The sequence below is a fragment of the Heptranchias perlo genome, chromosome 7 (assembly GCF_035084215.1).
Source record: "Heptranchias perlo isolate sHepPer1 chromosome 7, sHepPer1.hap1, whole genome shotgun sequence".
Classification (NCBI taxonomy): domain Eukaryota; kingdom Metazoa; phylum Chordata; class Chondrichthyes; order Hexanchiformes; family Hexanchidae; genus Heptranchias; species Heptranchias perlo.
In genome coordinates this window covers 36,953,865-36,965,940 of record NC_090331.1, presented here as the reverse complement: position 1 = coordinate 36,965,940, position 12,076 = coordinate 36,953,865, and the positions used below count along the sequence as shown (strand labels likewise).

Sequence of the window (12,076 nt, the reverse complement as noted above, 5' to 3'; positions counted from 1 at the left end):
TGGGAGCCTTGGGGTTAGGGAAGGATTCAGAGGAGGCAGAGGCATAGCTTTGATTTTGGACACACAGAGGTCCATCAATTTCTTCAAAACAATTATCCATAAAGCAAAACAGATGTCAGCAACTATGCACCAACTGGCTTTTATTTTTAAATGATATTTTATCTGATTAACCTCTCAGAATTATACAGTTTATTATTACAATATATTTACTATGATCTACAAATGTTCTCCTTATAGAAGTTTCAAGACCTCTTGCATGAGAGTTGTTTTTGTCTAAATTCTGCAAAATTAAAATAGCTTATCTACTAAAGCTAAACAAATGTCAGAAGCCAAGAATAGATATATCCATAGCATCTCCAGAGCAACAAATCATTTTCTTACCCAAAGTGCATCTTGTTCCCTTCTCTAGGTAATACCCTGGGAAACACTTGCAGGTGAAAGAGCCCAAATTATTAACACATTTTGCCCGAGATGGACATGGATTTGAAAGGCATTCATCCACATCTGCTTAAAGAAAAGAACTGATTACTAAGTACAAACTAAAACCGGTTTGTAAGTTTAAAGAAGGTTAAATTTCATTGCAAAGTCACCGACAACACAATAATACAAAGCAAACTAAAATAAGATGATAATATTTGTGATTTACAAGAAGATGCAATACTATACGGCGAGGACTCGATGGGCTGAATGGCCTCCTTCTGTGCTGTAACCTTTCTATGATTCTATGATTCTATAATTAACCAAGAATTGAACATTTCCCAATTTATCTGATCACATGGCTTCTTGCTCTTAATTTTTTCCCCTCTTGAGGCAATGAAATGGACACCTTTTTTTCTCCATTCCCCTCTGGCATCCTTGACTGTGAACAAGGTTCGACCAGGTGACATATCGCACCACCTGTCAGTGCTACATCAAACCAATCACTGGGAAACAGAGTCAACTGCTCTATCAAAACGATAGACGGGGGTGGAAGAGAGAGGAGGGGGAGTTTGAATAAAAAGGACTCCATAAAATGACCTTCTTATTTAAAAATGAAATATTCATAGTGCGATAACACAAATTTTACTTTCTTAAACACCTTTAATTTGGAATGTTTTGCAAAACAATGATCGGATAAAAAAAGCAAAATGATAACATAAATGCCATGTTGGAATATTGTTGAGCTAGCAATGTAATGTTTCGCTTCAAGAAAACTTGGTAATAGATCAGAGCAGAATATGTTACCTTTGCTACAGTTCACTCCTTGCCAGCTGGATGGGCATACACACTTTTTGCTATTATTAAGATGATTGACACAAGTGCCTCCATTAAGACAAGGATTTGAGATGCAGACATTCTCTGTTTAAAAAGAAATACACAATTTATTAATATCCAATTGATTGACCAGTGGACCCTTGTTCTGTGTTTTACATTCTAATATATTTACAACATTAGCAATCAACTCATTCGAGCCAAAATCGGCCATCTACTAAAGGCTATAGTAAGCGATCAAACAAGTTCAGTTATTGAATTGAGGATTTTGAGCTGAAAAAATGCAAGGCAATAGCGTTCAATTATTACCCCATTGCTTACTCAGCTCTCTCTCTCACTGAGTGCTATTCCAGCATGGAGTATGAGTATTCATATACAATAATTGCAGTAATAATAATACACATAGATATAAAGAATGCAGCAGTTTTCAAATAAAATACACATTTCTCAAAATCATATTTATTAACATTTCCATAATGAAATAACCCCATAATATGAGGTGATTGGCAACATAAACTGAGAATATTATATAAGAATGGATAGCCAACAGTAGCAATAGTGAATAAAAGAATAATAGTTTCAGGATATTGTTTATACTGGACCACAAAAGGTGATAAAATAAAGGGAATCATGGTACAGTTCCAAAGACTAATTTCAATGCTGCCCTCTGACGATCATCTCTAGAAATATAAGTTCCAGTTCAACCCAGATGCTGTAGATAAAGGTCACATCTCAACAATGGCTGGAAATGGTCCTCAACAAAAGGAGTTTTAGCAGTTTGAGTCTGCTCCAAAAAAGGTAGGAATCCATTGCATTAAAATGCTCTTATTCTGCAATGACATAGAGTTAAGTATACTAGAATCTTCAGCATCAGTAGCTAAGAGACAATCATTGAGAACCCCTGTTGGCCACATTCATATATTGAGAATAACTGGGTGTTCAGAAGCTTCTTCTGGTGCACTTTCTGGTGACCATTTGTGAACCACATTCTTCTCACTTTAGTTACACCATAGGATGGTCTGGTTTGAGTCAGTTGGTTGCGGCAGCTGTTCTGATCACCTCACACAGGTTCATTTTTGAAGTGAGAGACACTAGCATGTAGGGCAGTGCACCATCACATCCTATCCAATGCTACATCTATCTAGTCATCCATAGGGATACTACATGTCTTGAGGTTGTTTTCCAAGATGTCTTTGTACCCATCTGCCTATGACAGAATCATGAAGCATTTTTCAGCTGAGCGTGAAAAAACCTGTTCAGAAAACTTCTGTCCAGCTTCTCAGTGACATGGCTTACCCATGAAACTGTACTTTGTTGAGTATTGTTTTGATGCTGATTGTATTGGCTGATGACAGGACTTTCATATTGATGCTCTCTTGCCATTTGCTGCAGAGTTTTAATTACAGGCGATGCTTGTGAACTTGGTTGAGGTCTTTCCCAAGGTATACGATAGAAGATTGCATTCCAACACTCCTAATTAAAATTATAATTAAAATCTGAATCCTACCAGGCCTCACTCTATCAAGTACAGAACGTAAACAAGTCAGTAATAAAACATTAATGTTCAAGTATCAAGGTTAAGATGTGATGCACACTGTGAATGAGATGATCAATGAGCTGTAGTTAGACTTTCTGCAGAGGAAGATCAAGGAAATGTTACCAGTGAATGGGGTTGGCCCTCTAACAATTATAATTACTAAAATAGATTTCAAGAGATCTAAAAATTATTTTTTTCTGTAATACTTGTCTTTATTACATGTAAACGCCAAAAGGCGTTTGACAAAGTGCCACATAATAGGCTTGTCATCAATGTTGAGGCCCATGGAATAAAAGGGGGCAGTGGCAGCATGGATTCGAAATTGGCTAAGTGACAGGAAACAGAGAGTAGTAGTGAACGGTTGTTTTTCGGACTGGAGGGAGGTGAACAGTGGTGTTCCCCAGGAGTCGGTACTAGGACCATTGCTTTTCTTGATATATATGAATGACTTGGACTTGGGTGTATAGGACACAATTTCAAAATTTTCAGATGCCACAAAACTTGGAAGTGCAGTGAACAGTGAGGAGGATAATGATAGACTTCAAGAGGATATCGATAGGCTGGTGGAATGGGCAGACACATGGCAGGTGAAATTTAACACAGAGAAGTGCGAAGTGATACATTTTGGTAGGAAGAACGAGGAGAGGCAATATAAACTAAAGGGTACAATTCTAAAAAGGGTGCAGGAACAGAGAGATCTGGGGATATATGTGCACAAGTCATTGAAGGTGGCAGGGCAGGTTGAGAAAGCGGTTAAAAAGCATACAGGGTCCTGGGCTTTAGAAATAGAGGCATGGGGGTCAATTTTCGGATGGCCAAGCGGGTGCGTTCGTGACGGGGGAGCTCCTAAAATTGGGGATTCACGGAGCGGGTCCAGATCCTGGCTCCAACCCGCCGACTTCCGGGTTCCCCAATGACGTGAATCGCATGCGGGACTCCCACCGGTAATTAAAGCCAGCGCGATCCCACTTAAGATCATTATCTGGGTACTTGAGGTCGTTTACAGACCTCATTAGTTGGAGATTTTAGGAGGATTCGGATTTTGGCCTACCCAGAGAAAGTTTCCCATGCTGGGGGAAACACTCCCTGTTTAAATAGACGTGTTGCAGCCAGCAGCCTGTGGCAGCTGCAAAGGTCCATTTAACAGGTGCGGGGTAAACCCTCATTCATTGCAGCAGGGCACTCTGTCACCTCAGACAAAGTTTTGTCTCCACACTCAAAATTATTAAATCATACCCTAAACTCTGCTGTGCAAATACATTTACCTACTTTGTGGACCCCTCACACTCACACCGTCAGGATGGGGGTGGGGGGGGGGGTTCCATTGCTGCATTCATCACTCCATTGGAGGATGAGCAACATCACCAGCCTCGCCAGGCATCTGTCCACCTCCGCCAGGTGGAGCTAGAACACAGTGCTGCGCAACAGGCACCTGCACAAAGTAGTCGTGCAACTACACATACACCCACTGTAGGGTGACCCAATGGGTGGCATCAGGGTGTTCATGGAGAACGTCATGAAAGGGCATTATTGCCCAAGCCAGTCAAGAATGGCCAAGACGTGGCAGTAGTGGTGACAATATAATATGTAATGTGAGTTGATCAGAAATCAAATATAAGTAAAAACCATGACAAACCCTCAAACACTCTTGTGCATCCCCTTCATGCTCACAACATGTTTGCCTTACGCTTCCTACTACACATATGTGATGCATGCCCTGTGGCTGCAGCACAGGTAGTGGCAGGTTGGGTGAGGCTGACCGTGAAAGAGATGCATCAGAGGGTGAGTGTGAGATAGAGCCATGAGATTGTATGAGGATTGGGTTGAGTGGTAGTGGTGGGATGAGTACTGGCAAGGTGAGTAAGTGCAGGTAAGATGAGGATGAGCTTTGAGTGGGTGTGAGGAGTGATGTGACAGAGTAGTGTTGGCAGTGCAGAAGGAGATGTGGGAAGGGGGTGGTGATGTGGCAGACAGAGTGTAGGGGAACGAGTAAGTGTACTCACTTCGGCTGACCTACTTAGGTCATTGAAGCGCCTCCTGCACTGTATGCAGTGCGTGATATCTTGGTGGTGCTGGTGACCTCCTCTGCCACCTCGGCCAGGCCTTCGTGGTGGCAGAGGCAGGTCACTTCCTCCCGTCCACCGGGTAGAAAATCTCTCTCCTCCTCCTCACCCCATCCAGTAACACCTGGAGTGAGGCATCATTAAACCTGGGAGTGCTTGAAGGTAAAAAATTTGCAGGACTACGGGGAAGGGGCGGGGTGGTGGGACCAGCTGGATTGCTCTTGCGAAGAGCCGGCACGGACTCATATTGGGCCGAATGGCCTCCTTTCATGCTGTAGCATTTCTATGATTCTATTAGTTATTGATTTTAAGTTTATTGCATATGCTCTTTTTTCATCAAAGCGTTCAATGTTCTCATCAGCGAACCTTTAAAATAATTAACTTCTGATAAACATGAATAGTTTTCCAAGGCAAATAATGCATGGGTCAGAATATCTATTGACTAGTTAAAAAGTAAAATGGCCACTTTCTAACACTAACATATTCTGATTAAATAGGATCTCGTGTATGGTGTAACAAATGCTGATTAGTGATTTAAGGGTTAAATGATTATAAACATTGATATAATGTTTATCCCCAAATAACAATCCTTTAGGAAAGAGACTGGCCCCAAAAATCCACGGGCCTTTGATCCCAGCATAAATGCTAGCCATTTTTGAGGCTATTAACTACCTTAGTGATAAAATTACATGCTCACTCATTTAAATTACAGTAAAGCTTGACCATTTGGTGCTTTGTAATATAACAACTCTGCTATAATACGAACATAAGAACATAAGAAATAGGAGCAGGAGTTGGCCAATCAGCCCTTCGAGCCTGCTCCGCCATTCAATAAGATTATGGCTGATCTGATCCTAACCTCAAATCTAAATTCATGTCCAATTTCCTGCCCGCTCCCCGTAACCCCTAATTCCCTTTACTTCTAGGAAACTGTCTATTTCTGTTTTAAATTTATCTAATGATGTAGCTTCCACAGCTTCCTGGGGCAGCAAATTCCACAGACCTACTACCCTCTGAGTGAAGAAGTTTCTCCTCATCTCAGTTTTGAAAGAGCAGCCCCTTACTCTAAGATTATGCCCCCTAGTTCTAGTTTCACCCATCCTTGGGAACATCCTCACCGCATCCACCCGATCAAGCCCCTTCACAATCTTATATGTTTCAATAAGATCGCCTCTCATTCTTCTGAACTCCAATGAGTAGAGTCCCAACCTACTCAACCTCTCCTCATATGTCCGCCCCCTCATCCCCGGGATTAAGCGAGTGAGCCTTCTTTGTACTGCCTCGAGAGCAAGTATGTCTTTTCTTAAGTATGGAGTCCAAAACTGTATGCAGTATTCCAGGTGCGGTCTCACCAATACCTTATATAACTGCAGCAATACCTCCCTGTTTTTATATTCTATCCCCCTAGCAATAAACGCCAACATTCCGTTGGCCTTCTTGATCACCTGCTGCACCTGCATACTAACTTTTTGATTTTCTTGCACTAGGACCCCCAGATCCCTTTGTACTGCAGTACTTTCCAGTTTCTTGCCATTAAGATAATAACTTGCTCTCTGATTTTTCCTGCCAAAGTGCATAACCTCACATTTTCCAATATTGTATTGCATCTGCCAAATCTCCGCCCACTCACCCAGCCTGTCTATATCCCCCTGTAGGTTTTTTATGTCCTCCTCACTCTCTACTTTCCCTCCTATCTTTGTATCATCTGCAAACTTTGATATGTTACACTTGGTCCCCTCCTCCAAATCGTTAATATAGATTGTAAAGAGTTGGGGACCCAGCACCGACCATAGTATGACAATATACTTTAACTGGTGACTTACATTTATGTACTTTTGAACATTTTCTGCTGAGATGATTTTTATTGCTGCTCAGAATTATCCTGTAGTAGTTTGGAAGGTAAAGCATATTCCAAAACATTATACAGTATACAAAACAATATAAAGGTATATTCCCCCAAATGAAAGTATTACCACCTAGTTGCATTTTACAAAAATACTTCAATTCAGAATTTACTTTGCAACCTACAGATTTTTGTTCCTCTAAACAATGCAAATTTTGAATTCTTCTTAAAGAGTAACTTTATTCATGAACCGCTAAACAAACCTGTCATTGGGGAAGGAGTGGTGTCACGGGTTACTTTTGTCGCGATGACATCACTTTGACATGACTTATGTCACTATGTTTTGTGTTTGCTAAATACTTTTCAAGAAATGACTGCACTCCTTCGAAAACTCTTTATAAAACAAAATAGGGTGCAGTCTAAAAATTTGTTAGTACATGAAAAATCACCACAATGCCTGCCTGACAAAATTGAGCGCGAAGCAATGGAAGCACAAATAACTAGGGAGCATTATACACTTGGATCAGGATTACAAAGTAAATGCTGTGTCTGGATCAGAATTGAATATAAAAGGGTGAGTGGGAAGTGATTTGCTAGATTGGAATTCTATGCTTGGATCAGGGATACACTTTTCTGGAGTCAGTTTTATTGTGTTTGGCGACATATCAGTAACACTGCAGCTACATTGTGAATATCAGTATCATCTAAGGAGCTAGCACTCTCCAGACTATGAAGAAAATAAAAGACCTCATATGCACCGGAGGAAAAAATTATTTAAACTCTACAGTATTACAACAGCAGTAAAAAATGCAGATGTAAGTGTGGGTTAGAGATGCATTTAACCTGCAAGAATCAAATAATCACCTTACATTTTAATCTGCAGTACTGTTTCACAGCAAAATACTATGACCTCATTCACTTACCAGTGTGGAACGTTTCAAAATGATATATGTCAGAGAGTAATTAAAACCAGTGTGGCTTGAAATGTTGTAGAAACAGCAGCTGATCAACTATATTTCAAAGGAGTTTTTGGCTATGTGTTCATACTTAGTTAACTTCACAGTTTTATAAGAAGCATAATTTTCTGTTTCAAGTTATCTAGAAATCATATTTAACAGAATCCTTCAGATGTCCACATTTACACCCAAGAGGAGATAAAAAACATAATGGAATCCTGCCTCTGTAGATGCCTTTTATTGTTGGACAACTGCAAGAGAAGGGCCCACAGGTTGACTCATACTACACTTGTGTCCAAGATCAATCTTTATCCCAAAATGTCAATGTTGAACCTGACTGGGAATAGATAATTAGGTTCAACATCGACATTTTGGGTAAACCAGTGAAAACTGAGCAAAAATGACTAAGCTTGGGGCCTACAAAAATCTTGGTATTGTTTCACCTCAGTAATAAGTTCACGATTTAAATGTCAATTACTTTTACCAGGTTTTACAATGCTACTACTACTGAGTTTTAATCATAGTAAAGCAGCATCATTTCTGGTTTTCTGCTAAAAATGTGCAAAAAAATAAATAATCCCACATTAGTCAAAGCAATTCAGAAATAATTTTAAAAGCTTTTTTTAAAAAAACTTTCCTTCTTCATGGCAATATTTTTACATAAATTTCCCTTCTTTTCTATATATTTTTTAACTCTTTCTTCTTTATCTGCCTGGTCTGACACTACTGCAGCCAAGGCAGTAGATGCACAGTCTACTCCCACGCCACTGCTATTGGCCCCGGTAGACAGTCGCTAGGAGATACTAGGGACCACCCAAGCCATCCTTCCCTTTTGATTTCCCTGACCTGCTGGATGACACTGCAGTATCTTCAATATGACTCATTACCAAATGAGCAGAGCAGAACCTGATTCTGCATCAGACTCCACTTACATACAGCAAACCTGAATATATTATTATGTACTGTGAGTGATCTTTTGCCACTTAACTGTATGGAGAAGTTGTATTTGTGACTTTTATTGGAAAGAAATATAACAGAAGATGATTATTTGCAATTTTCAGAGCATCAAATAGTTTGTGAATTTGATTTTTATTCTTAGTAGTCGTATTCTATTTTTCTCCTTGTACTATCTGTTTTCCAACTTCCATGCTATTCTCTTTCGCTCTCTCAGGAGTGTCATCAATGCAGTTCACTACTGACTGACACAATCAATCACTCCATCCTCCTCCATCATCTCTCTCCTATGATCCACCTCCGTGTCACTGCCCTAGCCTGGTTCCACTCCTACCTATTCCAATGAAGCCAGCAGATTTCCTATAATAGCTTCTCCTGCCACCCCTGTGCAGTCACCTCCGGTATACACCAAAGCTCCATCTTTGGCCCCCTTCTTTTCTTCATCTGCATGCTACTCCCTGGTGACATCATTTGTAAGCCCGGGGTCAACTTTCTCATGCAAGTTGATGACATCCAAATCTACCTTTCTGCTACTCTCGTTGACTATTTAATCACCTCTAGGCTGTCTGACTGCTTAGCTGACATCAAGTCCTGAAGATGCAAGAATTTCCTTCAACTCAACATTGGTAAGATTGTAGCTATCCTACTTGGCTCCCAGCAAAAATTCCACACTTTAGCCCGCGGCTCCATTCCTCACTCCAGCTGCTTTTTCAAGCTGAGCCTGATCTCGCACAAACTTGATGTCCTGTTTGAACCTGAGCTCAACTTTAAGCCACTTTTCCTAGCCATCATCAGGACCACCTATTTCCATATTTGCAAAATTACCTGTCCCTGTATCTCACCCTCACTACCGCTGAAACCCTTTGTCGCCTCTAGATTTGATTACTCCAACCTTTCTTTACTTGCTGCCCGAGTCCTGCCTTCACAAATAACAACTCCAACACTCACATTCTAGCCAATTTCAAGTCCCAGTCCCCTTTTAACCCTGTCCTTGCCAACCGTTTACACCATTTCCCTGAGGGTTCCGGACGATCTGTCAGCGCAGTTACAGAGGGAGGCTAGTAGAGCTCCTGTGGAATTTCAGAGCCATTTTTACCAATCTTTCCGTTTAAAATGTATCAGGATGAGTCGCTTTGCTTCTGCAAGGAGTTCTATTAGTAGCCCAGCAGAGAAGTAGCAAACAGGCTAGCTGCTTTTACTAGGCGGTGCTGTACCATGCATCTGCTAATCATTTTGTAGAAACATATTGTGCTTCATTAAACAGGAAACATCAGGATTCCTGTCCTTGCTAAACTATGGCAAACATTACAGCAACATTTGGTCTTTCTGAGCTTTCAGGAGAATTAACTGTCTCATTTTGCAAATCAAGAACTAATTACTAAATCACATAAAGAAATAGATTCACAATGAAACTTGGCAACTAATAATAGTATTTTCTTTAAAACTTCAGTATGACAGCAAAAGAATAACGCTGAATATTTTCCTCAGTGTAAACCATTACAAAAAGATGTGGTGTATAAACCAGTGAGGAAATTTGAGTTTTTGTAAAAGAGCTGTGCAATGCATTAACATTTAAATGTGATTTCCTCCTGTCTGTGAAGTGCTGAGACATAAATAACAAACACAGCCAAATAAAGCTTATTAAAGGCTTGTTGACTGATCGTTAATGTTTGGAATATGCTTGTTGAGGATTTTTACACAGAAAGAATTGGGGCCCAAAATTCCAACAGCGTCATTGCACCATCGGAAGTGAAGCGGGCTGGGAGTTTTGCCACCATGTGGTCCTGACATTGACCCTATTATAAATTATGGGGTCAGCAAATTTAAATATTGGGAGGTGTAAATAAGAGGGGTAGTGATGGTGGTAATAAAGAGCATCCGTTATAAATATTTATTAGCACAGTAGAACCATTTTTATGATGTCCAGTGTTCTGAGCTGTGACAGTTCTTTGGTCTTAATGTTTGAGTGCATTTCTGGAGGTCAGCTTGCAATGAGACAAATGTAAGGAATCTTACAACATCAGGTTATAGTCCAACAGTTTTATTTGAAAATCACAAGCTTTCGGAAGCTTTCTCCTTCGTCAGGTGAGTGTGGGATTCCATGGAAGGTACCGCATATATAGTCAGAGAACAATGCCTGGTGATTACAGATAATCTTTCCAACTGTAATCACCAGGCATTGTTCTCTGACTATATATGCGGTACCTTCCATGGAATCCCACACTCACCTGACGAAGGAGAAAGCCTCCGAAAGCTTGTGATTTTCAAATAAAACTGTTGGACTATAACCTGGTGTTGTAAGATTCCTTACATTTGTCCACCCCAGTCCATCACCGGCATCTCCACATCATGGCTGCAATGAGACACACTGTCCCTTCTACGCCTCCTTAATGAACCATTGCCTCCTTGAGCCAATCTCATCTGATGCATTCTCGAGGGAGTCTGTAGACTCTGGTGGAAGAGTACCTCCTAGTTGTTCTTCTTCTCCATTATCCTGCAAACCTCTGTCATTTCCTTTCCCTCCTGCTCTTGTTCTGCCTCCATTATAAGGATATTGGGCTAGAAATTGGGCTGTGTAGTGTTACGCGGCCTCCCAAAGTTCCAAAATGGCGTTGGGAATGTGTGCGCACGCTTCTAGCATTACGTGCACCGGATGCCAGCTTGGCATAGGGTTTCACGCACGCGCAGATAATAAACACCGACAGCATGTAAAGTAGGGAGAATATGCGTTAGATCCATGTGCTCACTGATCTAAAGTGATAGACACCATTTTGGCACTTTAATTCTCCACTCAACGCATTGTCTTAACCACCTGAACATGTCTTAGATGACCTGGAGGACCTCACACCAGTGCTATTTAAAGGGACCCAGGATTTACAGGTTAGTTGATGGATTATTGCTGTTGGCTGCTGATGCATTTGTACCTGTTTTTGGAGGTCTCCTTTGTTAATTGTATGATTTATTTCAATTAGTGTTAATTGTATTCAGGTGGTGGGTATCAATTGGGGACTCTCGTATCCTTTTTATAGGAGAGCTTATCTAGGGTGTGATGTGTGTGTAAAGGGAAGCTCTGTGAATAAAGATTTGGAAGCAACTAAAGGCCAGGCTCTAGTATTCTATCCTTCACCACATGGCTATCCAATTTTAACATCCTATACATGAATACTAGGATGAGGGGACATAGCCTAGCAGTTAGAGCCAGGACTTGCAGGAGTGAAGTTAGGAAACGCTTCTACACACAAAGTGTGGAATGCTCTGCTGCAAACAACAATTGATGCTAGCTCAATTGTGAATTTTAAATCTGAGATTGATAGATTTCTGTGAACCAAGGGTATCAAGGGATATGGCGCTAAGGTGGGTATATGGAGTTAGGTCACAGATCAACCATGATCTCATTGAAAGGCGGAACAGGCTCGAGGTGCTAAATGCCATTGCCACTTGCTGCCTCCTGTTATGCACTATTTTCTCCTGC

General features: G+C 40.8%; 1 protein-coding gene across 1 annotated transcript in view; it reads right to left on the bottom strand.

The window, feature by feature from the left end:
- The window catches only part of heg1 (heart development protein with EGF-like domains 1), a 107,127-nt gene that overhangs the window by 29,291 nt on the left and 65,760 nt on the right, over nt 1–12,076 (bottom strand). Inside the window, 2 exon segments of the mRNA XM_067987320.1 lie at nt 382–504; nt 1,225–1,338. Coding sequence (XP_067843421.1) covers nt 382–504; nt 1,225–1,338 — 237 coding nt within the window.